The sequence below is a fragment of the Uloborus diversus genome, chromosome 2 (genome assembly GCF_026930045.1).
Source record: "Uloborus diversus isolate 005 chromosome 2, Udiv.v.3.1, whole genome shotgun sequence".
NCBI lineage: Eukaryota > Metazoa > Arthropoda > Arachnida > Araneae > Uloboridae > Uloborus > Uloborus diversus.
Genome location: NC_072732.1, coordinates 150,034,037 through 150,061,869, shown reverse-complemented (window position 1 = coordinate 150,061,869; position 27,833 = coordinate 150,034,037). Strand labels below are relative to the sequence as shown.

At 34.2% G+C, this 27,833-nt stretch overlaps 2 protein-coding genes across 2 annotated transcripts in view; both read left to right on the top strand.

The window, feature by feature from the left end:
* Positions 1 to 13,812, top strand: part of LOC129216599 (acetoacetyl-CoA synthetase-like) — a 39,654-nt gene extending 25,842 nt beyond the window's left edge. Inside the window, exons 11-16 of the mRNA XM_054850814.1 lie at positions 7,738 to 7,851; positions 8,284 to 8,409; positions 9,135 to 9,204; positions 10,195 to 10,253; positions 10,329 to 10,531; positions 13,678 to 13,812. Of these exons, the coding sequence (XP_054706789.1) occupies positions 7,738 to 7,851; positions 8,284 to 8,409; positions 9,135 to 9,204; positions 10,195 to 10,253; positions 10,329 to 10,531; positions 13,678 to 13,812 (707 nt within the window). The remainder of the gene's footprint in view (positions 1 to 7,737; positions 7,852 to 8,283; positions 8,410 to 9,134; positions 9,205 to 10,194; positions 10,254 to 10,328; positions 10,532 to 13,677) is intronic.
* Positions 13,813 to 22,276: 8,464 nt separating this feature from the next.
* Positions 22,277 to 27,833, top strand: part of LOC129216597 (acetoacetyl-CoA synthetase-like) — a 53,755-nt gene continuing 48,198 nt past the window's right edge. Inside the window, exons 1-2 of the mRNA XM_054850813.1 lie at positions 22,277 to 22,335; positions 26,131 to 26,282. Of these exons, the coding sequence (XP_054706788.1) occupies positions 26,153 to 26,282 (130 nt within the window). The 5' untranslated portion in view covers positions 22,277 to 22,335; positions 26,131 to 26,152. The remainder of the gene's footprint in view (positions 22,336 to 26,130; positions 26,283 to 27,833) is intronic.

Genomic DNA, 27,833 nt, shown 5'->3' with positions numbered 1-27,833 from the left:
AAGCTCCATGAAACATCCGATGGGAGGTCACAGGAGGTCACTGTGACCTCCCAAAACTTTCCTTATTCGCCTAATTTTGTCTGACGATTCTGCAAAATTATTATCATTAGACAGAATTTTGAGTTCCATTCAGTAAAATGTGGAGTTCCATTCCGAAAATTAGGAATTTCCGCCCTCCCAAAAAATTTAATTTCTGGCATAGCAAAAATGATTTGTTTGCCGATTTTTTGCTCATAGCGGTGAAAAAAATCTTTAAAATAATGGCTTACTTTTGAAGTTTGATGAAAAATTAAAGAAGTTATGGCGAATCTACAAAAAAACCACTTTAAGAAATAATATATACGACTAGCAAAAGTACCCGGCGTTGCCTGGGTCAGTAATAATTATGAGAAAAAATCGTTACTTGCTTTTGTTTTCTGTTTTAAGTGAAAGAATTTAAAACACATCTTTTTGACGTGATTAAAAACCGAGTTTCTTCCTTATCCATAAAACTAAAATAGCAATAAGTATAAAGAACGAAATAAGTATTGATTTAGAAACAAAAGCACGATATTTAAGCATATACAAATTTCCACAGTATGAACATGGAGTCTAAAACCTTCTCTGTATGGCTATTGAAGTACGAAGTGTTTAAAAAATTGTAGCCGTGCTCGTAATCTCCTCTTATACTTGCTTTAGTTATTTTGGGAAATTTCAATCATTGTGGGCTCTTGGTGCGATTTTACCGAATTTGCGGGAATTGTTTTGGGATACCTTCGATGATGCTCCCCCTCCTTTCCTTACTTTGTAAAACGATATGATATTAATTTTCGTTACAGAGAAATTGTCGCCAGATGCTGAGATACTTTTGGCCACCATAAAATGGCGCTAAAGAGTTTCATCCGAAATGCTCCCAAAATAAGTAGTAAAATTTGGCGATTGTTTGAAATTGTGCAAAAAGGAAAACTAATGGAAGTTTTTGTGCTGTTTATGGATTTGCCTAATTTAGTTGCTGGATTTTTTAACACAATAAAAATTTTTTTTTTAAAGATTCTTTGATTGGCGATAATTTGTTCACATGGTGAAAGCTGAGAAACATTATGACGCAGTCTTTGACTTCAAAAACCGCGACAGTTGAAAAAACTGCCAAATGCATCCGCTACTGAAATCTTTCTGCATTAATTTTGGCGAGGTTTCTGCTGTTAGATTGGATAATGATTAAAAAATCCAATCAGCACAAATAATAAAAGAAAAAACCCATTAATTACACTAAAATTCCGTTGAAATGGAAAATAATCAACCAAATCTAGTATTATTAGCCAATCTTGGGGGAAAAACGTTACTTTAAGATTTGACTTGAGAAAAGCCTCAAACAGTCAGACGAAACACAAAAACATTCAACAATTCTAACTATGAACTGGGAGTTGAGATGATACACTAAATAATGAATTGGGTTTAGGAAAGCCTTCGAACATGGACCATAAAAAGCTCATAACTCGTTTTTCATACAACTTAGAACTTTCTAACAGATGCCATATTCAGCAGAAAAATAAGCGCTTTCGATGGACACACAATTTTAATATGTGCACGTATTTTTTCACCGTCATACTGGGGCATTTATGCGAAAATTTGGGAAAATTAGAATAAAAAAGGAACTATCAATCAGATTTTTTTCGAACTGGTCTACAAACCTCCCCAGTACCAAAACAACAAACGGTGAAAGTTTCAGCCAAATCTGCCGGGTAGTTTCTGAGATCTTAGGGAACAAATTTACCAAACTCCAATTATATATATATAGATAATACGATTTACAGTGATTTTTTTTTTGTTTCAATGCTACAACGCAACAAAACTGTGGTTTAGAATCTTGCCCACGATGAGCTAAGATTATATATTAAAAGAAATTTGTATCAGAATTCTGCTGAAAATAATAAGTCATTATGACGATATTTTTATGCCCATAGTCCGATTCGTACTCCACGACCTAAAATATATTAGCACGACACTCTAATTAACTGACCCAATGGGTCTGCGTTTTCAGATGTTATGCATTCAGGTAGTGCGTAATAAGAAGAAACAGACGAAATCGAGGGGGGGGGGAGGGTTTACAAATCAACCAAAATGTAAATTGTGTTTTTATTTTTCACCGAAAGCAGTGAAAATATCTTTGAAATGATGCCTTTACTTATGAAGTTTGCGAAAGTATTGAAGATGTTATGACGTTCTCACAAAAAACACCTTTGATAAAAAATATGTATCATAACTATACTAAAGTAAATACATAACGTATTTTGTTCAGACTTGACTGAAATATAAAAATCGCAGAGAATTCCACGTGTCGAGCTCTCCCTATTACCCACTATCAAAATTTTCCCGAATTGCATATTACTTTAAAAAGTTTGCAGTACTTTCTTCTAACAGGTTATGAACATTTTCCCGCTTCCAAGATGCTGAATGCAAGATCTGAATGTAAGTCCGTCAATTAAGGAAAGCCAAATACTAAAATAATTGTTAACATTGATTATTGCTTGATTTGTGGAAGGTCAAGTAAACAGTTCTAGTTTATCGATAATTTACAAATTAATTCTTTCTCGAAATTATTCCCTAAATTGAGTTGAAGAAAATGTATTTACAAGAAAAGAATTTTTTTTTTTTTGAGCATTAAAAAAAAAAAAAGACACGCATTAATAATTGCAAAAATATTTAAAATAAGAGACTGGAAATTTCTAGTGAAAGAGTGAAAAAATTTATATTCTGAAAAGAAAAAAAAATGTAGACTCAAATTTTATTTCTATGACAGCCTAAAGTTGCGTCAAATAGAAACAAAGAAAGAGCGATAGTTTGCGACAAAATTATGGAAACTATTAAAAACTTATTTTTCTCTATTTAGAAGTTCACATACACTCCATTCAAAACTGAAATCATGAACCACGCCAAGAACCAGTACACATCTTCTACCCGGGACGGTGAAACATAAGACAAATAGCTAAGAGGTGGGGTGTGTGAGGAGAAAAGTACACATCTTCTAAATTTCAAACAAAGTTTGCTTGAAATAAGTCAATAGACTCCGGTCCCACAAATTCTATTGTCAAAATTAGGTCAAATATGTTTCATGATAATAAAAACTACTTAACTTACGGTTACCCAAAAATACTGTACTTACATGGTCCTGCGCCCCATATGACTATTATTGAATTAGAAAATATCACAAAATATTAATAGTTAAACAAAACTAGAGGAGAAAAACTTAGAAAAATAAGCAGAAAGAGTTATAGATTCTTTTCTAGATGAAAGTTAAGTATTGCGATCATAATTTTGCCCGCATTAGAAGGACTTTATTACCTGAATTACAGTTAGAAAGTTTGCAGTGTTTGAACTTCAGTAAACAGTACTTGATTGTGGCCTTATTGAGTGGGAAAGGTCTTAATGAGCAAGCAGTAAGTAACGAATGTCCGTATTAGAGACAAGAACAAACCTCTTTTGATTGCAGTTATACCGGCAACAGTAAATCCAACACCTTGCTATAACTTTAATAAAATAACGACTAGTAAGCAGCACTTGACTGTGAGCCTATTGAGTGGGGAAGTTTCTAATGAGCAAGCAGTAAGTAACAATCGTTCCCATTAGGGACAAGAATAAACCTTTTTTGATTGTAACCATGCCACCAACAGTCAATGCAGCACCTTGCTGTATCTTCATTAGAAGAACGACTTTATCACTTGAGGGTTTGTTTTGGTCTGGCATCATGGTAATAATGTTATAGGCTTCAGTATTTGCTGCGGGTATTTGAGCAGCAAAATACATCATCACGAAGAGCACCAGTATCATGTACATTGTCGAAAGTATCGCAGCAATATTTTGCACAGAGGCAGTCTCGTGCAGATTGAAAATATCGAATGCAACGAAATATAGGGCAGTAGAAACAAAGATCGCAGAGAGCAAAATCAGAGAATTCAAAGATTTATCAATTGCAAAAATAATGTTTGCAATCTTTTCATAACGTTTGAGGCATTCCGAAAAATTTAGAAAAGTTTGACAGGAACGCAGTTGAACAACAAATTCCTTCAGAAGTTCCTTTGAATACCATGCAAGGAATGCAGAAAATATGATAAACATGTTGAAGGAAGCGACCACCGGTATATAATAGAGTAACATATTGGCTACGCCAAAATAATAAAGCATGTTTGTTGCTTCCTCGTCTTTTAATTTAAGAATTTCTTTCCAAAATGGCCAATGCTTCGTCGAAATATCCTCTAAAGAGTCTCTTTTTGAAAACAAAAAATTGGTGATGGTGTTACTCAAGATAAACGCAATTGAAAATCCGTAGAAATAAGTTATGCGTTTTCTGTAAACTAAGCACTTTAATTGGTGTTTTGTCGTTGTATCCAAAGTTTGTAAATTCTCCAACAAAACCTTAAATTCTTTACTTTTCATGACCAGAGCCAACCGAAAGGAGATGCCTAAAGCCATCGAAAACACTAAAGCCACTTGGTTCTGGGTTGCTTCGTTCCGCAAGTTAGTTGTAGAACATATCCAAGTAACGAAAGATAAAACTAAAATAAACCACCAAATAAACATCATGAGATTTCGAACTTTTTGTTTTGACGGAGTGAAATTACGATAGGTGTCTATCCCGTTGAGCAAAAGCAAAAGTTTCACAGAATGAAAGATATTCCTTTCGTTCATTTTCTTGATGTGCAGATAATGTTTTTCCTTCGGAGACAAAACGATTAAAGTGATGTACGAATTATTTTGAACGCTATCCTCCAAATCCGCATTAGCAGTTTTTGAATTGGAAAAAAAAAAAAAATGCTTGGGAAGAAAACGACTAAATTTCCGTTGTGATCGCAAGTGGGTAGAAATAGCTTTTTTTCCCCTTCGGAAACATAGAACCATTGATAATAATCTTTTCACTTAATTAATTGTTGGATCGATAGTCTTTTAGCAATGCTAAATGAAAAAAAAAATATTTTTAATTGAACTTTAAGTTAACAATACAGCGACGTAATAAGTGGCAGAAGGATGAAGAATTTTTTGAGAATTTTGTTTAATTTCTGAATTAAGAGATTCAAGCAGAAAGCGAATAATGGCAAGATAATGCTACCCTAAAGCTGCCATTACTTCAAAAAATGCATCGAGTTGAACAGGGGAGTAACAAAGTTCGAATCAATCATGAAGAGTGTTTTCATCATTATAGAAATGGAAAATGTAATCACGAAAATTTATCAGATCTTACTAATACTTCGTGAACAATTTATTGATGTTTTTATTGTTAAAGCTTCAATCTTTGGCGAAATTAGTTTATTCTTCATTTTACTTATTAATTTTAAGCAACATTGATCTAAAATCCTTCGAAAACAGTTCAATACGACAACTTTTGGATAGCCACTCTAAATTTTCTTTCATTATTTCTGAAATATTTTTTCAAAATGTCTATATTTTTCGGTGAAGTTAAAGAAAGCATTATCTACACTAGCAGATTTTGGACTATACACGCAGTAAGAATACAATATTAGCCTCTCCCCTTTCCTTCCCAATTCTTTCACAATAAAATAATTTTGCCTGCAATAATATTTTGATTGCCATTTTCTTCACAAGCTTCACGAAGCACCCAGTGGCCCCGCCCGGATGGAAGGTCACGGGAGGTCACCAAGACCTCCCAAAAATGTCCTTCATTTGGCAAATTATGTTCGAATATTCGCCAAAATTATCATCATTCAGCTAAATTTTGAGTTCTATTCGGCAAAATTGTCATCATCCGGCAAAATTTGGAGCACAATTTGGCAAAATTAGAATTTCTATTCAGCAAAATTATCTTTCGGCAAGTTTTGGACTTCCATTCGGCAAATTGATAATTTCCACCCTCCCCCCAAAAAAATAAGTTTGGGGTGCCCATGGAAACACCTAATACAGTCTGCAACACACTTAACCAACTTCCGTTCAGCAGTACCATAATAATACAGTCTGACCCCAATTTAACGAATTCACCGGGACCGAAACATTTTACGTTAAATTGGGGTTATTCGTAACATCTTGGAGTGAAAAATTAAAAAAAAAAAAGCACTTACCTTACCTAAAACCTCCTAATAAACAAATGCGCAAAAATATCCATAGTTAGAAAGTTTATACTTTTTTCAGCATGTTCCACGACTTATTACACGCTAGTTAATTTGAAATTTTAAACTACTGAGTAATAGATGTTTGACAATTTCCTTGATACTTGTATCAAAATAGTTGTCTTTCAACTTTATAGAGCGAAGAAAATATTGTGTCTTTTGCAGCCTGTTGCATGAGATATGATATGTTTTTACAGCTTCCAGACCATGAAAAGCATTTGAAAAAGTAATAGTTTTAATGGAAGTTTCACTATCGCTTTCTGCATCAGAATCACTATTCGTTGGTTGTCCCTCGCACGTCAAAAATTGCTGATTCCATGAAAGAACTTTTTCTTCGTATAATGTGGATGTAACATTTGGAAAACAATCCAGTATTTCCTAACCCAAATTAACAAAAAAAAATTTCGGCTGATAAAATATTTCGTTATTTCGGGATTTATTATTCTTTAAATAGGGATTTTTGCGTTCATTTTAGTGGGGAAAAAAGAAAAATTCGCTAAATCGCGAAATTCCCTAAATAGAGGTTCGTTAAATCGGGGTCTAACTGTAACATCAACCGCACTCATCGCATCTCATAATTTTCAGTTTTCGATATTCCTCGAGGTACTGGATGCAGTTCCTCCCTGGCTTGAAGAGCCCGTGAACTGGAGGCCTAAAACTTCCTGACGTTGAAGAGAATTCTCTCAGCAATCCAGGAAATTTTTTCCCATCGGTATTCGAACACTAGCCGGTTGCGCAATGAGCATTCACGCCATGGGGAAATCACAACAAAAATATGATTTTTTGTTTATTTTTCGCTGAAAAAGTCTTAAAAAGGATGTCTTACGTTTGAAGTTTGCTGAAGTTTTACGGAAGTTATGGCGTACCTACAAAAAACACTTTTAAGAAATAATATAAATAATGTGTATGACACTGTGATTTATTATGTTAAAATATTTTTTTTTTCTTTTCTTATTTCAATGCAACTACACAACAGAACTGTGTTTAGAATCTTGCTCACGATGAGCTAAAATCGTGCGCAAGAAAACTGAAATTCATGGAAATTCGGATGAAGTTCTGTTGAAAACAATAGGACAAATAAACGATACTTTTAGACTCAATGTCGGATTCGAACTCTTGACCTAAATAAAATTACCACGACACGTCAAGGACATCAGAACTGAACAGAAAATGCTACTTCCTTATGACACAGGAATTTCGTATAACACTAGTGTCGTCAAACTTTCAGCAGAAATATTACTTAATGCCATTTTACTGTGTCGAAATCTGATTGAACAGTCATAAAGAAAACGAGGTTCAAAACCCACTTATTGAATTTTTATCTTGGTCTTTTAACTATTTATGCGTATCTTGTTTTAAAATATGATTTGCGTTAATTTAGATTAGATCTTACCTCATAACAACTATAAGGTTGTTACGATGACTCTAAACACAATTATTGTATTTATGTTCGCGTAGACTCTGTGCTCTGTCGAACCATACAAATGCCAAAACCATACATGAAATTTTTTGGTGGTCTTGCTTGACATTGCGTTACATTAAACCTTAGAAACATTTATAATATAATAAGTAAATTTTCTTTAAATCAATTCAAAGTGCTATTTACCTATATGTACATTTTACCCTCCAAATATTTTCCCAGGGACTACAGAATATTATGGATTGCTTGGTGCTTACGACTTCAATCTTCCAGTTTACAGAGGAGAAATCCAGTGCTTTGCTTTGGGCTATGACTTGCGAACCGTTGATGATAAAGGTATTCGTAAATATATGAAAATTTATAAATATGGTACACATTATTAGTAACTAATAGTTCTTTTATGATCTGTTTGGTTTTCTGAAAAAAACAACAACCAAAAATAGGGAAACTGAGAAATAAAATTGAACTTAACCTTCACGCTGCCTGATTTAAATATACGTATATTTATATCAACTCTATTATGACTATTAATTATTTATCGCATTTTTATGATTTTCTCAGTCATTCGCAAATTATAGTTAACAAAAGTCATCAAATTATAGTTTTAATGTTTCATTTTACGTTCACGACAACCTCGATATTCTCCCAAGTCCCACGAACGGGTGCACCTCGCAAACTGAGAGTCTCTGTCTTAATCTATAAATTCTTGTAACTAACTGCTTTAAGCTGACTCTTGTGCTTATTGATGTCTTCATTTTCAATACACAGGAAATTATGTTATTGGTCAAAGAGGAGATATGCTACAACTCAACCCAGCTCCAACATCTCCAGTTGCATGCCTTGGTGATGATTCAAAGAAGATATTAAGAGAAATTTATTTATCAAAATATCCAGGTAAAAAATAACACGACGCGAAGAGTTTGAGGGGAACTAAATTTTTATTTTGTCCGGCCTAGAGTTATTCGACACAAATAAATCAATCGTCTGTCGGTTAGGACACAAAGCAATTTGACACCTTTTTCATGATTTATTTTAATTGTTTCAAAAACCTCGTTTAAAAACTAGTACGCTTTAGTTCAGCATATTTTGAAATTAATCGCTTTTTTAAATAATATTTGATTAAAAATAAGTAATATATCAACGAATTCGTTGCGAAGACGGGGATGTATGCAACGGAAAGTTTTCATAGTGGAATATATATATATATATATATATATATATATATATATATATATATATATATATATATACACACACACACGCGCGTGTCATATGGTATCTTAAAAACTTTTGAAAACCCAATTTCAATGTATCGTATCATCAATATCTTCGAAGTAATAGTTTTGCTCACAAGCGCTCACAATCATCAAGCTTTGATTCCCAAGCTCACATTCATAAACAATGGCAGACGAGAGTTACTACTTAAAAATTTGCGGAAAAATACATAATTTTCTGCCTGTTGGGGGGTGGGGAGCACATGCTCCTCATAATCCCTCAAATAACAGACCTGCGAGTAAATATTGTTCGTCTGAATACAGCCACGTTTTTTTTAATCAAAATTCGTTTTGATCATACCGTGCTTTGATCTGCAAAGTCAAGTGTTATTATGGTGATTTCAGGTGCTTGGTACATAGGAGATGATGTTTGGATCAACCCAGTGACTAAGGGTTACATTGTTTACGGCAGAAGGTAACTTGATTTTGTTTGTCCGTTGTTGTATGAAATTTAGTTTTGCCATCTAACTGAACCATAAGCTTTCGTGTCTAACTTTGCCATATTTAAATGTTTAAAAACCGTCAACATTGAGATGGGATTCAATCAAGTGTCAGGAGGTATAACGGAAATGTTGTCTCTCATTTTATTATCATTATTTTATTTTTAACTTATGCTCAAAATGTTAAAGAAATAACTTTACTCTCCCTGCTCAGAGTATATTACATGTTCTTCATACAATTCATTGTTGATATAGAAATCATCAAAATATATTCGTTCAAAAATAGAATTTTTTTCACACTTGTCAAATGAAAAAGCGGATGCTTAGAACTGTAATTAACTTGTTAACAACGAATTTTTACTTTACTTTTATGTTATTCAATACTTGCAATATTCATAAAAATGTTCTTAATTTTATTACAATAGTAAGTAGCTAGTTAATACTTTTCATGTAATAGACATACCATACTACTGGTACATAATGTATTATCATATGACATTTTTTAATTACAATATGTTTTCTATTATCTAAAAGCGCGATAGAAATTTTAACTTCAAGTAATACTGAGTCTAACGAATAAAGGATGTAAAAATATCATTAATAAGCTGTAAAACAATAGCTTTAACCTCATATGCGCTCGGAACTAAGCATTTTGAGAGGATGAAAATTCCTAATTTGCCGAACAGAACTCTAAATTTTGCCGAATGATGACAATTTTGCCAAGTCAGCACACAAAATTTGCCGAATAAAATTTTTTTTGGAAGGTCACAGTGACCTCCCATTGGGGTCCTGGTCAATCTTCGAACAGAGAGGGGTTTTACAAAAATTATATACCTCTTTTAAAACAGAAAGTTTTGATTAAAGTTGCAGGAAAATAATCTGAAAAAAAAATAATTAAAAAAAACCTAAATCAACATAACGTTCAGTAATGTATTGATTTATTCATTTATTTTCTCACTATACAGCGATGACAACATGAACCCTAAAGGTGCCAGATTCAACTGCTCAGAAATTTATTTTGCGCGTAAGTACAGCATGCGTATAAGTTAATTTGAAGCTTCATTAAAAAACTGAATTCTCACTTTTTGAAAAATTTCAGTGGACGGATTTCCCGGCGTCATAGACAGCGTATGCGTCTCCCATTTTAACTCCAATCTAGACGAGCGTGTTGTTCTGTTTGTAAAAATGGCACTTGGACATTCCCTCACGCCCGAAGTTGAACATAGCATTCGGAAGACGATCGAAGAGGACCTCTCTTATGAACATGTGCCAGATCTCATCGTCGAGGCGCCGGATGTGCCAGTAAGTATCGAAATTTTGCAACAAGAGTTTTCTAATCAGAGTACATATTAAATCGCATCAAGACTGACTCGTTGAGCAGGAATTAAAATGGAGGGTGCAACTCCAATCATTGACTTAGCAAAAGCTGACCCAAAGGTTCCAAGTCACGTTACTCAACAACGACGAGTGGTTGGCACGTTTTGCGCGAAACAAGCGAAAGAAACCTGATTTCTTCCAATGATTTGCTTTAAAATAAAATATATCACGTGACTTGGGTTCATGAATGAAATTCTTCTTTTCCTCCATTTTATCACTTCTTAATGGGCATGGACATACTACGTATGAGCCCCCCCCCCCCCCCCCCAACTAATGGGATTTTCCTCAAAACCCCAATATTTGGCTTAAAAAATTCCCAATATCTGTACTATTAAAACATGTGTGCATCTGTCCGTATGTGTGTCTGTAGCCGTATCTCCTGTCTCCTGTGGACTGGCAATATCTGCCAGGTCTATACTGGTACCCTTGGATACAGGACATCCAGAGGAAGTGATTCCGCCCTGTTTCACACCTCTAAATCTTAAGGGATCGGACGTCCAGTCCTGAGGATGTCCTGACACACTAAAAAGCATAAAAATCCTCAATTGAATCCAGTAGGTCTCTAAAAGAAGGGCATATGTTACACTTGATCTTCATTGATATTTAGTTCTTCCTGTAAAATTTTTAATTTGCAACTTCCAACAACCTTTTCAATCGTCCTCCGCCGCAGGGTGGCGAACAGGGGTTGGTCAGAGAGGTGGAGCCCTCTAGTCTAAGTAATAAAGCTCAAGATCGTTTAACCCTTATTCTTAAAATTTATCCACATTTCTGGGATAACTACTTACTATTGTAGCTGGTCGGTTACTTATCTTAAAAACGATAAAGTAAAAAGGATAGCACATTAGGTACTAAAATTAATCTCTCAACAATAATATCTAAAAAAAAGTGGTTTAAAAATCACCTGCTCAAAAACAAGGATTTTATTAATACTATGATACAATTATAGAAAGTGCGAGAATGAAATATCTACTCTAGATCGCTTAGTATATCGTATTTTAGTCAAAATGTTATATTTCTGCATGAAAATACTTCAAAGATGTGTTTTTTCACCAATAAAGCACAAAAAACAAAGCATTTCAAAGACTAACAATCCCAAGAACCCAAGATTTCGGGGGAAAACAAAAGAGCTCTGACAGCTCTGCTGCGTACGCAAACATTTAAAAATTTTAACTGAAGCATAATGTGTCTGTCGATGTAACATTGCTCTTTAGTTGCAAGATTCTCTAGTTATAGTAAGGGAAACTGCAAAGAAGTTAATATTTCGGTATACAATTACAGCAACATACACATAAATAACTTCATTCTTCTATAATCTATATATGATGAGTTGACTCTCACTGTGGTTAAGATTAAACAATTTCAAATGCTAAAACATGACTTGAATGAGCGCGCATAAGGTCAAGTTTGTTTTTATCAGAGCCATACTATAATAACTATTCCCATCCGATTGTGAATATTTATACCTTGTGCTCGTAGCGCCCTCTATAGCTTTGAATTCCAAAACAAATTTGCTGCACGGAAGCCATTTGTGATTGATCATTCAAATTTAAGCACATTAAAATTTACCTTTTATTCTCAACTAGGGGGCTATCGCCCCCTGCTCGCTATCGCTCGCCAACCCCCGGAACTGCTTACGCAGTTCCCTGTGGATCGCTTCGCGATCCATGCTCGCTTCGCTCGCTCGCTGTATGCCAATACATTAGCCTAGCTAAAATTTTCCGTAAAAATTAAAGTTGGTAATTGCATTTAGGTCACCATCCATTTAACCAATATGAAAATTACGTTCATAATGTTAATTTGTCTGCTTTAGCCAGATTTTCGACAGTTTAACTTTGCTGTATGTAAGATGACTGCCTTGGCAATGTGCACAACTTTACCATTATAGATACAAAAGTGTCTGTCATTGCTTTGGAGAGATTGCACTTCTACCTGTTGGTCCGCGGAAGGTATTTTATTTCCCTTCTACCACCCATTGGAAAACCAATGAAGGCATTCCCCTATCCGCCACCTGGGGACGCGCCCTCTAGGGGTTACAGGCTCCCCCGAGGGATGTATTTACATTATTTACACTCTTATATATTTACATATTTACACTCTTATATATTCTAATCTGAGAAAACTTCCTCATATACACAATTACAAATGTCCCGTTTGGGAGCCACAACTGACACTGCTTCAAAAGATCTTGTTCTTGATAATGCCACATAGAGCTGGCCATGACTAAAAACAGGCTCAGAGAGCACCAAACATATTTTCTCAAACGTTTGTCCTTCTTGTTGTTATTCTGAATCCTTGCCACGTCACGAACAAAAAATGGTTTAACTAAAAACGCGAAAACTCGCCAAGGCTACTTTGCTTGCACAATACTAAAACTACTATAACCCTAAACAAATTTGGCGAAACCTTTCAGCTGAGAATAAAAGGAATAAAGTAAATTCTTTCTCGGTTATTCATTTTGAACTGAACTGTCGTACTGAAGCAGAGAATAGACGACGCTCAAAGCGCCTACGCGTTCAAAACAACATTGCCGATGAACATGATTGTGGAGCAATGTGTGAAGAATGCGAATTTTGTGGTGCTCTTTATTGGCAGAAAGAGCGTAATACTGCAAATAAATATACTAAATGTTGCCATGACGGAAAGGTGCGGTTACCGGCATTGTGTGACGCACCTGATCTGTTGAAGGAACTGCTGACTGAAAATTCCCCAGCCGCTAAAAATTATCGGCAGCGAATCAGAGAATACAACTCTGGAAATGGCTCGTCTTAAATTGGATTCAAGAACGGTTTCCTGCCTTCTTTGAGCTTTTCTTTGCTGATTAAGGTTGAAATGGGCCACAGCCCGACTCAAACTCATCTCAAAAAAAAAAAAAGTTCGTTGAGTATTCTGTGATTCAAGATTTCAAAACAACGTAGAAGTTTGTTTACGTGATTTATCGGCGAAGTGTTGCCAACAGAGGTTTAGAAATTCACCCCTTCATTTGCCGGCACGTAAGAGAATTATATATATAGATAGTTTGTTTTTATTTTTCTTTGCCTGCTGATGTTAAAGTTTTTTTTTTCTCTTTTCAGTATAATTTGAATGGGAAGAAATTAAACAATTTGGTAAAGAGACTTGTTAACAAGAAAGCTGTATCGAACATTGAAGTTGTTCTAAATCCATCATCAATAGAATTCTACAAAAATTTGAATCTAGGTGATTTCTAAGAAAGAAATGTGTTATGTGTAATGCTAATAAAATTATGTGTTTTTTTCAATGGTATTATTTTTTTTTCTTTTGTAGTGATAAAATACATTTTATGAAATGAGTCATACATACAATATAACCAGTGCTGTAGCTGGGAAAAAAATTTTTTGGGAGAACGATATCTCTTTTTATAGAGTAGATGTCATAACGGAAGTCAGTGAGAGCATATCAGTTTCTAACTGAAATCGCCAAGCAATTTTTGATGAAAGAACTTACTTCGCATCCCCCGCGCCCTCAAGCCTGTACATTCGGAGACTCTTCGTAAATTACTTTTCTCTCCCTTTTGCTAGAATATGCATTTACTGCAAAAAAAAAAAAAAAAAGATTTTTATTTGCTAACAATAGTATTTCATTGAATCTTGGCCGCGTTCTACAAAGAGGGATGGAGGGAAAGCTGTAATTACAGGGTATTCAAGGTTGGTATTGCAACTGCGGTCTTTCTTTGAAGACACTTGAAAGGAGACGCAAAAGAAGACAAAATACATATGCACGTAAGCAGCGAACAAAGGGGTGGTCCCCAAATGATATCACACTTTGAGAGGGAACAGGAACTAGAGAAACTGAGTTTGTAACAAATTGCATGGAGGGGGGGGGGGGGGATAAGAAGTGTGACCATATTTTGATTGAATTAAAAATGTCTTTTCAGCAATGTTTAAAAATGTAGCGAGACAAGGGATAAGTTGAGGTGTAAGTGTGTTGGAAAAAAGCGAGACCTCCTTTATATGTACAGCCTCAAAGATGGAAACTTAAAAGGAAAAAGGAATCTGAAGTAATTGTTTTTTGTGCAGTGTAAGGACTTTCCAACAGTGACCTATTGAGCAACGGAGTTGAATTTTTTGATTATGTAAGGTCCGTAGAGAATTCGATGATGAAGTACATGAAGCAGTAATCCTACGGTTTAGGGAAGGAGGCATTAGTAACTAGAAAAAAAATAAAGGTGGGGGGAGGAAGGGGTTTTCTAAAGAAATCTACTAAAATTGTCACCCTTTTTTGATAAACCTCAGTAAGGAGGATTAGTGAACGTGAACAAAATTGAGTTTTGTAAGTTTCACGATTGAGTGTCATGAAAATCATTTCGTTGAGCTCTTTATGTAACTTTGGGTAATTCTCAAAGTTTCTGGGAAAGGAGTCACAGTTACTACAAATCTAATTGGAGATTGTATTTATTGGTCATAAATAAAAATCTTAGCATCTTTGAACGAAAATTAACATTCAAAGAAAAAACGTAGTGTTACTCTTTAACACTTATTTTAGCTATCCATCTGTATTATTTTATCAAAACCTGTTTCACGAAACTTGACTTTAAATTTTTCTCTCTTTTTTCTTAAATGTAGAAAAAATATTATGTTTCTCTCTACTAAAAGATAACTGAGCCCCATTTTGGTATTTCTGTGGTGAATTAAATCATTGCAAGCAGGTTCAGAAATATAATTATTGTATTTGCATTAACGCAGGAAACTAAGTGTATTCCGATAATTTATTAAATATAGAAGCGTTAAACATATCAAAATACACATGAATAAAGACTCGAGGGAAGGAGGATAAAATGTTCATTATTTTATCAACTTCCAGATAAGGTTAGGTATTTTGTTGTAGCCTTGAACACGCAGACTGAAAGTTGATAATTTCAACCCTTGTTCGAGACTGATGTTTCTTTATTCCATGACAACACGTAAAATAGAACATCAAAACCGTCATATGTTATAAAGCACTCCTAGTTAATTACAACTCCTAAAATGAGTAGTTCCATTTCAAAATCATGCTTGATGTATCCAGTCAGAGATGACAATAGAGGTAAATATTGTATCAGAACTTTTCAAACAACTGTGCCTGTAAATGGAAAAAACAAAATTCAGAAAAAAATTGAATTTGCAACTAAACAGTATAACGATATATGCTGCAATAGCCATAATCATCATCAACACGAAAGCAAATGGTGGGCTAAGCCTTTTAAAATACAGTGTTCTTTCATTTTATCCTCCTGCTGATCACGCAAGAATAATCAAGCAAAAATAAACAGTTCTGCAATATTTTTCAACGGGTGGGGGAAGTAGAATGATGACACTCACTCAATGAAAAACATGAATAACTAGTCAAATTTACATACACACACAAAAAAAAATAATAATAATAATTTGAACTTTGACATCTTGAATTCAAATTATGTTTTTCGCAATCACGAGTGTGTGTGTATGTAGGCGTGTATGTTTGTGTGTGGGGTGGAGTATGTTTGTGTGTGTGGGGTATGTGTATGTAGGCATGTGTGTTTGTGTGGGTAGTTGTGTGTGTGTACATGTTTATGTGTATTTGTCTGTATGTATGAGTTTGTGTGTATGTGTTTGTGTGTGTAGGTGTATGTGTATTTAGGTGTATGTGTGTAGGTATATGTGTGTGTAGGTGTTTGTGTATGTGTGTAGATGTATGTGTGTAGGTGTATGTGCATGTGTGTGTATGTGTGTAGGTGTATGTGTATGTGTGTATGTGTATGTGTGTAGGTGTATGTGGTGGTGTGTGTGTAGGTGTATGTGTAGGTGTATGTGTGTGTGTAGGTGTATGTATGTATAGGTGTATGTGTATGTGTGTATAGGTGTATGTGTGTATAGGTGTATGTGTGTAGGTGTATGTGTAGGTGTATGTGTAGGTGTATGTGTAGGTGTATGTGTGTGTAGGTGTATGTGTAAGTGTATGTGTGTGTAGGTGTATGTGTAGGTGTAGGTGTATGTGTAGGTGTATGTGTAAGTGTATGTGTGTGTGTAGGTGTATGTGTATGTGTAGGTGTATGTGTAAGTGTATGTGTAAGTGTAGGCAAGTAAGTGACGCAACCTGGAGACGGTTTTTGCTAGAGGAGCAGCATCGTGAGGCGGTCGGTCGACGGCGGTGCTGCAGAGGGAGGCGGGAGGAAAATAAAATCATAGGACATCAAAATAGTCAAGTGAGAACAATAAACAATCGTGATTGCTCAAAAAAATCAATATTTTTTAAACAAGGTAAAACTCCAGAGCTTAAAAAATAGTTTACAATCAACAGATTTGCATGAATTTTTCATTAATGTTTTTAATGGTTTATTTAACTACTAGTGGCACCCGCACGGCTTCGCCCGTAATGGAAAAAATTAAAGGTCTTTTGGTTCGCTTGTATATTTACAAATAATGTATGGTGAATTTTCTCGCCAATTGGCTTGTACCGACGTTACAGTTCCACGTTATGATAATTTCGTATCTCGCCAATTGGCTTGTGCCCATGTTACGGTTCCACGTTATGATAATTTCGTCATTTATGATAGTTTTTTTTCTTAAAATTGGAATAAAAAAAGAACCACATCGAATTTTCGAAAAATCGCTTCGAGGTGCACACCCCCATGCTACATACTAACTGTGTTCCAAATTTCATGAAAATCGGTCGAACGGATTAGGCGCTATGCGCGTCACAGACATCCTACAGACATCCAGACATCCTCCGGACAGAGAGACTTTCTGCTTTATTATTAGTAAAGACTACGTGCAGTGAGCGGTAATGCCGACACGATTAATTGTGCTTAAATTTTGCATACAAAATTTAACATTTAAGTACGACAAAAGTCTTATAATGTATAACTGCAGTGTTCGAATTAATTGGGACAAAGATATTTTTTCGGGGACTTTCAACTTGGTTGCCAGTTAACTCCAGTGCATTCCCCTAAGGAATTCTGTCTGCCTTAATGTCCTCTGGATGTCAGTTTTAACTGCTTAATTAGTTAAAGTTTAGATGAGGAATTTCGAACGTTGAAAAATGCTTTAATTTGTTTCTATTAGAGGAGAAAGTAGCATTTTCTATTCTTTCATTATAGTGCACATAAAAGGAATACAACGCTTAGAGAGTTAAAGGAAGGATCACGCCAAAAACAATCAGACTTACAAGTTGTTGCATTCTCAAGCCTTATTTAAAATTTTACTTTAAAAAACCTGTAGCTATCTTTAAAATACTCGCAAAAGACTACACTCCATAGTTATAATGTCAACAAGATAATTATTTTATTTGCTCTTAAAACATTGCGAACTCTCTTTTTCAAATCATCAAAACAAAAACTTTTAACCAAAGCGATTGTTGCCTTGACAACAGGGATGCCAGCACACGAGATTAAAATAAACTTTAAATTAACTTATTGCAAGGTTTAACACAAGTAACTGGCACAAATCCATAGGGGTAAAAAATATTTCTTGTGGTTGATATTGGAAAATCGAACTTTTGACAACTTCTCTTCTGACCAACAGTAAAAGTCTCTACTGCAATCTCTAACGATAAATATCATTATCAATAGACAATAAATACATCATAACAAGGTATTGGCTAGTTCTTGTACGGTCTAATAATGCTATTTCAGAGTAGGAACTGAGCCTATTTTGTTTTGTTTTTTTTCCTTCACATTTGCCTTTATTTCGAAGAGAAAATAGTTCAGTTGCATTGATCATTTCTTCAGAAGCTCGGATAAGCTAGATTTTCTAATACCTATCACGGACGTTGTATTTTTTACAGCTATAGATGAGTGACTGTTAAGTACTGTTATCTTTGCTAACTTTCTAGGAGTTATATCCTTTTTCAGCATACTGAAATGAACGAATGCAAAATGTAACTTCCTCGACTCACAGAAACAATCTGAAGAATTGTTTAGCATCCTTAACTTCTCATCCAAACCAGTTTTAAGCAATCAAAACTGACGCTTTGATCGCATTAAGGCTGATAGAACAGCTTAGTGGTACTTGATGGAGCTAGCTGGTAATCATTCCGACAAATAATAGCTTTGCCCCGAATAATTCAAACACTAGTGTTTGTATGAACTGCTAACACCTCAACAATAATATGTATTACAGGTATATGAAGCTTTATGTGACTACTTTCTGCAAAATACAATCGGGCCCGCTTAATGGAATAGGCAATTGCAACGAAAAATTATTCTAATAAGCGGGTTATTCCACTATCCGGGATAAAAATTAACACGCATAAATGTTGCAGTAAACTGAAATTTTATTATATTTAGCGGGATATTCTTTTATCCGATATTCCAATAAGCGGGCTCGACTGTATAACAAAGAGTAAAATTAAATCACGTTTCGATATCAATCCCTAATTTTCAGTAAAAACCGCAGATTTCTGCCTACATATTCTGTTCTATTGAAAGCAACTCATCGGTGTTATCATCATAATCACCACAGAGCTAGATTCATCAATGCAAGCTAGTTTTAATCACTAAGCTAGTGACATATACTCATTAGCTTACGTGAGCGCAATTACCCATCATTGCCACTTGGATGCACTATAATTGGTATAAAAAAAGCACTTAAAAGTATAAGCATGGATATGTGGTCAGATATATATTATTTATTAGCCGTAATGAATGAACTAACATGCAAAAATAAGAACGTACACTTACCTGCAAGTTAATTGTCGCAGGATTTATAAAAAGGCAATTATGAACTAATTATGTGAGAACCTAAACATATTCAATTGTTCTTCTAACACTGACTACATCTTTTCTATAAATTTACAATGATGTTAGCCGTAATGCAGATCTAAGTACCAGTTTTAATTTCTATTCAATTAAGATTAGAGTTATTTGGGTGAGCAGGATTGCCCGCCGAGCGTTTGTACCCCACTTTCCCCTATAATATTTTTATAAGATATCTGTTAAGCGCCTGATACTGAAACATTTGTTGGGGAATGTGGAGCAAAGTGGAATAGTTAAGATGAGGTTTTTCAAAATGAGCAATTTATAAATTTGTTTTGAAAATTACAGTAGAGTAGGTGGGGGTAAAGCCCCGCGTGGGGTAAAAACCCGCACCGACATTTTAACTTGATCACCTTGGAGTAAGAAATTTACCTCTAGGTGGTGGGTTTGTCCTATGGAAACCTATTGATCAATGAAATTTTGTCCTGACCAGGCACTCCAGAGACAAGAAAGGGGGATAAATATGTTTTCTATTACTTTGATCTAACTTTTCTAATATATTATTTGAACATTGTAAAATGTAGAATTTGAAAAGAAGAATCAATGAATTATATGTTTTCTACTGGTACATTAAAGCTTCACCTTCGCGTGAAAACAGTTATTCTAATGGCTGCTTAAAAGCAACATGGGGCGTTTTTCAGAAAGTGACAAAATGGGGAAAATCCCCGCAGTTGTTTTGGGGTAAAACCCCGCATCTCCAAAAGGTCAAGGATTCTCTCCACTCGGTTTAAAATTGTCTCTTTTTTGAAATATTATTAATATTTTTGTTTAGCATGTATTTCGTACAGCTTATTCATCTTAAAAAATTAATTGTTGGTGGACATTTACTCATGAGGTTTTAATTTGGATAAGATTTGTTAGGTAAAATCTTACATTCATTTCAATTCAAATGTGCTTTCACTAATGTAATAATTTCTTTTTTTTTTTTTTGAACGTTTACGTACGTTTAATTTTTTGTTCAAGTACCTTCAGAAGAAAAACAATTCAGAACCATGATAAATGTCGAGCTTAATGAAACATGTAACTTAATTGCAGGCATCTCTTCGTTCTGTATGGTAGACATTAAAGTTAGGTTCAAAAATATCGATTGAAGACATCTCTGAAAAACGGAACAAAAGCTTGGGACTTCGAAGAAGAAACAAATTTCCCTATATTTTTGAGTGAAACTGTAGAGAATAACTCAAAGCTTATCCCTCCACAATTTGGCCAAGATAACTTTAATATGACAAGGAAAAAGAGGTCATGTAGAAAGTTTTTTTTTTTTTTTTACATAAAACATCTAGAAGCCTGCAAATGTACTGAGACACTGGAAGAGTCATTGGAAATGAAGACGTTATAAATAAATTGTCGTAACCTCAGCAGGACACGATTCCATCCACGACGCAATAACATTTTTAGAAAACTCAACCTAGCGTATTGTTAACTTAAAGCACTGGATACTAGATATTCAATTAAATTATAGCTTCAGACATTTAAATAATTTTTTATAATGCAGCTGTCATTTTTTCCCGGGTCCTCCTTTGGTGGAGAAGAAAATATTTTCGTGACAAAGTTAAAAAAAAAAATTAAACGTGTGAGATATTTAAGTGCGGTAATTCTGAATAACAATAAACGAATGATTCAAGGACGTTTTTCAAGTGTTTTTATCAAGCAGTCACCCTTTTTATTCACATTCATCTTGAGTGGGGTAAAGATCCGCTTTACGGGGTTTTACCCCATTTTGTGGGGCAAAACCCCGCAATTTTGTTTTCCCTCTAAATTGTAATTTTCTCAATTATTACTAATCAGACTTAGCTAAAATTTGGAAGGATTATAGGTAACAACCCACGCAATGACTCTAATTTTAAAAAATGGGAAAATATGCCCGTCATTGATCGTGGTGGTTTAAAAACTGAAAATCGCGGGGCTTTACCCTCACCTACCCTACATAAAGAAAGGACACTGTTTCTTCTTTACCAATAATAAAGTTGAAAGTCTCTCTGTCTGGATGTCCGTAGGATGTCTGGATGTCAACAGGATGTCAGGAGGATGTCAGGATCTCTGTGACGCTCATAGCGCCTCCCTAGACCGTTCGGCCGATTTTCATGAAATGTGGCACAAAGTTAGTTTGCAGCATGGGGGTGTGCACCTTGAAGCGATTTTTTGAAAATACGATGTGGTTCTTTTTCTATTCCAATTTTAAGAACAAAACTATCATAAGATGGACGAGTAAATTACGAAATTATCAGAACGTGGAACCGTAACATGGGTACAAGCCGATTGGCGAGAAAATTCGCCATACATTATTTGTAAATATACAGACGAACCAAAAGACCTTTTAATTTTTCTATTACGGGCAAAGCTGTGCGGGTACCACTAGTTTTATAATAAAACTTGTATGGAAACAGTACAACATAATTAAAAGTAATACAGATTAATGAATTAAGAAGTACAACTTCTGTTGCACGTACTTCTTTAGATGTGGTATGCTTGCTGCAGCTTTCCAGAAAAGCTAGCAACATCGGGTACTCATTTTAGAGTACACCACGTTCATACTGTTAAAAAATAAATAAAATTTCGGGCTTTAAATTAAAAAAAAAAAAAAAAAAACAATTTTTCTTAAAACTTCAAAGTTCTTTGCACACAATCTTCATTTCGTATTGGGAAAGGATTTTCACTCCTCAAAATATATTTATTATAAAAATGGCACAGAAGAATATAGAGAATGGCATTCCTAAAATCAGAGTAATTCGTATTAATTCAATCTGAAAACGCTCATAATTTCGAACTCAGATATATTGATGCGTCGGTGCAAGATTTGCAATACAAGCAGATATTTCGTAAATTACCTTGAAAGTTTTCTTACCGCGATTGCAACTCCAGATTTCACTTTTAGATAGGTTATCTTTGCGGATTCTTTATCATCCAGTGTAGAACATTTGTTTAACTGCAAGCACAAAATCACTTGTCGATAAATTCGTAGCGTAAACGTATCACTTTTAAGTAAACTTTTTTCTTTACAGTAAGTAGCTAAGCATTTTCTATTTTTTATGCGAATAAATTAGTGGTTTGACGTTCATACTAGTTAAATATTAAATTCGAAAGTTTATTTCCTTTAACAAATTGTAATGTCAAGGTGGTATTAAAAACATAATTAATATTGTTTGCATACACTTCCATTGTGTAACGAACTAAATTTCCCTTATGAAATTAACTTTTATATTAGTATCAACTGCTAAAGTTTTCTTATTTTAGAAATGCTGAATATTTAATTAAATTAAATTGAAAAGCATTTCATCAGTTATTAGTAGAAAGTTTTAGGAACTTTAATATTGTATCATATGATGGTCAAATTTATACTCCAAAAATATATCATTTAAAGACAAAAATGATTTATTATTTTTATTAAAAAAAATTTAATTTTCTAATTTTTATTTCTAAGTTTAAAAGTAAATTAATAATTAAAATATATATGTGTAACGTTGAAGTTAACTAGTTTCAAAATATTTATTTATTTATTATCTTTAGAAATGTAAGATTGATCTTCATTAAATGAGTGAGAAAACTTTATTTAATCTACATGAAATAAGATTGCAAGTAAGTGCATGGAGTTTTAGTTAACTCAAACTTCCAGGAAAAGAAAGAAAAACATTACGAATATTTTTATTGAGCAACTTCAAACGTGAACTAAAAGTGCTGAAACACAAACTCGATTTTTTCAGTTAGAATTTTCTTTTGCACATAAACTTCCTAAGTACGGTTAGATGAAACAAATATTGCTACGCCTTGTTCGAAGAATTAATTGTATTAAGTTGATTAAAAATTCATTGCAACAGAAAATCAGAATGCATTAAGCGGTAGAAAAATATGCGTTCAAATGAAGTCATTTGTTTTTAATTATAAAGCATAAGTTTCAAACTGTTATGAATTCATTCAGGAGGACTTATTTTTTTCACCGATATGTTTTATTTCTTTTTTTATCCTTAAAGGTGCTCAATTTCCTATTACTTACTGCGCTGATTTTCATCGGTCAAACCAATTGAAAACCTCATGGAAGTTGGGTACCTCCACATTTAAAACAAATTATTTACAAAAACAAAAGTTTTAAAAACTCGATTTTAAAGATTTTTTCTTTGTGTTTCAATATTTGTGTTCGTACTTGCCTTTGTGAAACGAATTTCAATTTACTTTTCACAAAATGTAATATAACCTATGAAATCAATTGCTTTGTACTGGATAAGCACAAGATTTTTAAAAACCGTATTTTTGAAATTGCTGCAAATACTTCAATAAGTGATACATGAATAAAATGAAAATTATACAAGGAATTTTCAGCTATAAATGTTCGATGTGTGTGCCATTTTTTACGTTATAAACGTGTGGTCTGTAATCCAGTTGGTTTCACAATGTCAATTCTTTTTGCTGGGTTACATCAAAGACACTGATAATCATCTTACAGATGTTAAAAACGCCACAAGAACTTCAACAACGCATTTGTGCAGCATTGCGAACCATCGGCAGTGTGATACTCCAAAATATGTGAAACTAACTGGATTACGGGCTAGATGATGTCCTGCAACAAAAGGCTCCAACATTGAGCATCTGGGGCTGAGCATTTTGACAGATTAGATGATGTGCTGTAACAAAAGATTCCAACATTGAGGATTTGGTGTTGAACATTTTGCACAATATGCTCACACCTTGCACACCTGTGTAATTGAACTTTATTGAAAAAGAAAAAAAAAAAAAAAAAAAACTGCTACATTTCTCTTCAAACTCTCGTATCAATTACTGTAATATATGCAATATTTTGCGTTTTTGTTCAGAACAGGGTCAGATTTTTTTTACGATATCATAAAAAAGAAAAATAGAGTAATTATAAGTAACTTACTGTGTTGGCTGTATCGTTACAGTAATAAAAACATGCGTCATGTGAGATATTCAATTATGTTATTAAACAGATATCAATACCTTTCATTAACGATGTGTGTATTGTTTGCGGACATAGGATGAACCAGAGTAGGGGAAGCTGATGTACCCACTGACGGTTGTATCTACGGACGTTGGTCGGGAAATTTCGGGTATCGTCGAGAGAGATCCTAATTAGGGTTCAACGTGTGTCACAGTCGTCTCCATTACCCCAGAAAGTTTCAATGCCATCAAACGAACATTTAAGATTCTATCACATTTTTCCGGTTTTAGTAGGATCTAAGTTTAAAAAAATGAGCAATTTCTTTTTTTTTTTCGTTTCGCCGTGTATTGTATTACTCATTCTTGTTATAGGTATCATGATTCCCATTATTTTGAAGGTTTTGTTTCTGATTTTTAATGTTGTAAAATTGTGGTCCTGTTGATGTGACTGCCTTGCAAAACCAAAATGGCATACCTTTGTATCCAAGGACACACAACCATGTGTACCCACGGACAGCAATTTTGTCTCAAACACAAAAGATGGACAAAAAAATTGACAAAAAGATGGTTTTAAAAAATTTTTTGAAGTTGAAAGCTTTAAATTTTCATCTGACAAAAATTTCCAAATTAGATGATAAGTTGTAGATTCTGCCAGAAATGTTTTCCGATCGATTATCCATTCCGAGAGACCAGCAAAAATTGAAAAGTAAATTTTGTCCGTGGGTACAGCAGCTTCCCCTACCGTTTAGGTGTGTTTCGAGCAAGATACAATGCACACATGTACTCTTGAAATGATAGCTTTCTATGAAGCTTCTCAAATAATAGTTATATCGCTTTCCGCTTAATAAATTGAATTAAAATATCAAATGACGTTTGTTTTTCTTACGATACAGCCGTCTCAGTAAGTTACTTATACACTATGAAAACGATTCAGAAACGTTCCTGGAAAATAACGGGCAGCTGATATGCCTAATTTCAGCCAGTAACATATCTTGCAAAAAACAGGAATGTTTTCCGCTAAAAGTCGGTAACCTTCCTGAAATCACCCTTAAATCTTTATAAATAATACAGAAATACCCCGGTTAAAACCAAGCAAGTTTCTGGAACCTTCAGAAAAAAAGTCAGTAGGTTTTAAGCAGTAACGTGGCGCCTTCCTGATTTGCCAAAGAAGGCTCCAAAATCATAGCTGCAACTAGTGCCATCGCTAAGACAGAATTACAAGTACCAAGCATGGCACTTGCTTGCGATTCTTGCAAAGCTGCGGAATTCAGAGACTTATCTCATCAGAAACTTATCTTCGCTCTCATTAGGAGCTTAGTCTATCTGGGTGGACCGTAATCGCTAATAAGCCGATACACTTAATAAATACGTTTAGGTAATCTTTAAACTGGTAGTTTAAAATATTTTTCTCAACCTGCATTCTTGCAATATGGAGTAATTCAGAAAATGTTTTGACTAAGATACTTAATTTTCACAGGAAATTGGTAAAAACCTCTGAAATCACGAAGTGTCCCATGGAAATTACCGGTAACGTTTCGGAATTTTTTTACAGTGTAGTTATTTTTTCCTCTTTCTTTTTTCCCATTGTTTACGATATCATACGAAAATTCCAGAAGCTGTGAAGTACAGTGGCGCTAACCGCATATTCTTATGACAATTTGAAGCTTTCCTATGAATATTTAAAATGTATCAAAGACTTTTAGCACAGCCTGAATGATTTTATGAAATCAGGTCCAACATTTGTGCTTTTTTTGTATTAGAGAAAGTGCCTATATTGGGGAAGCTAGAAATATATTTTCACATTTTATATCGGTACGTAAACTCATTTTTCCCATTCCTCCCAGTTCTTATGCCTAAAGATATGTAGTACCTTCAACTTAATGAGTTTTTAAATAAAAATTTGCAGGTTTTTGCAGACTAATTTTTTAATGGATAAAGAAGCGAAAAAAGAGAGCGGTGATCTTCATCCAAAAATTGTGTATCAGCCAAACGAAGTGAATGAAAACCAATTATGGCGTTTCAGAAAGTTTGTTGAAAACAGATATGGAATAAAACTGAGTAAGTTGAGTTGAATCGTGTTTACCTTTTTCATTATTAATATTTTACCTTTCCTAAATAATTACACTACTAATGTAGGATTTTTGCTGTGTGTGTGTTCATTGGTTATAAAATACACATTCACAAATTTAAAGTATTGGTCTGAATTGCAATAAATGATTGCTTTCTTCTTCAGCAATTTTTCAAAAATTGGGAAAGTATGAAATACTGCTGAAGTGACTTAGTGATTAATGTTGCTTCTTCAACAAAATTTCCAAAAAGAAAAACTGCTTCCCATTGATTCAGTATGCATAGCTTTTTTCTAAAATCAAGTTCCAATTGGTTCAGCTGAAAAGGTAGTCAATTTATCTTGGAGTTTTCACATACATGTGCATTGAAAAACGATGATTTATACTCGATATAACTCATCAAAGTTAAACATAGTATCAAATTCATTCCTTAAAAACTAAGCAACCATTTTTACTCTCTTCTGTGTCTAATATTTAAAAAAAAAGTATTGGTTTTTGAATTTTGAAGGATTTTTCACGTTTTGAGGTGTGTTGAGTCTAATTCGACCCCCATTTTTAGAAAATGCCTCTCTCTGTGTGTGAGTGTGTGTCTGTTTGTGTGTGACAGGTGGTCTTTTGTGACCACCCTAGATCAAAATCTACTGCATGAAATTGAACGAAATTTGGTGCACATATGTACCCCTCATGTGAACTGGTATCGAATAGTTTTTGGTGCCGATTTTTCTAAGGGGGTGGAGCAATCGAATGTTTCTTCTGCTATACCTCAGGAAATAACAGGCAGATCCGAACAAAATTTGATTTATATGTTAACCTTAAAGGGTATAGGTGCTGATTCAATTTTGGTGGCAATAGTTCAAAAGGGGGTTGCACAATCGTAAGTGTTTTCTTGTTGATTGTGACAGCTATATTTTGAGAAGTAAAGAACGAAACCAAACACAAATTTATCGACAGATATCTCTTAGAGCTGCGGTTCCCAACCTTTAACCCCTTGCGAACCCCTTCCAAACTCCGAACCCCTTGAATGCTAGGTAATAAGTAACAAGGGAAAAAAAACCGCACATGCACACACAGAAAAAAAATTTGGGGAACTGTTTTTGGTACTGCTCCATAGTGTATAACAAGAACGAAAATGCAAAACGTAGAATTATAAATATTGCTACGAACTAAAATTATCTCTAAAAATGAATGCAAAACAAATTTACCAAAAAAAAAAAAAAAAAAAGAAAGAAAGAAAAGACTGATTATTCTGTGTTGAGCTTCAATGAACTTTGAAAAAAATTTGAAAATGGGATATTTGAAGAACAAAGAGACACAAAATTTGGCTGAAATTTTTTTGACACAAGGGTACATTTATCTCTATCACTAAATCAGAAGTCAATTGACGAATGATCTTTAAAATATCTTTTAGGGACTGTCTCAGACTAACTAAATGAACTTTTTCTTCCAGTAAAATGAGAAAGATCTCTAGGTTTAAGTCTTCTTGGAAAGGACTACGAGCCTAGCTGTTTGATAAGAATATACTGCGTACATTAATCGTTTGATT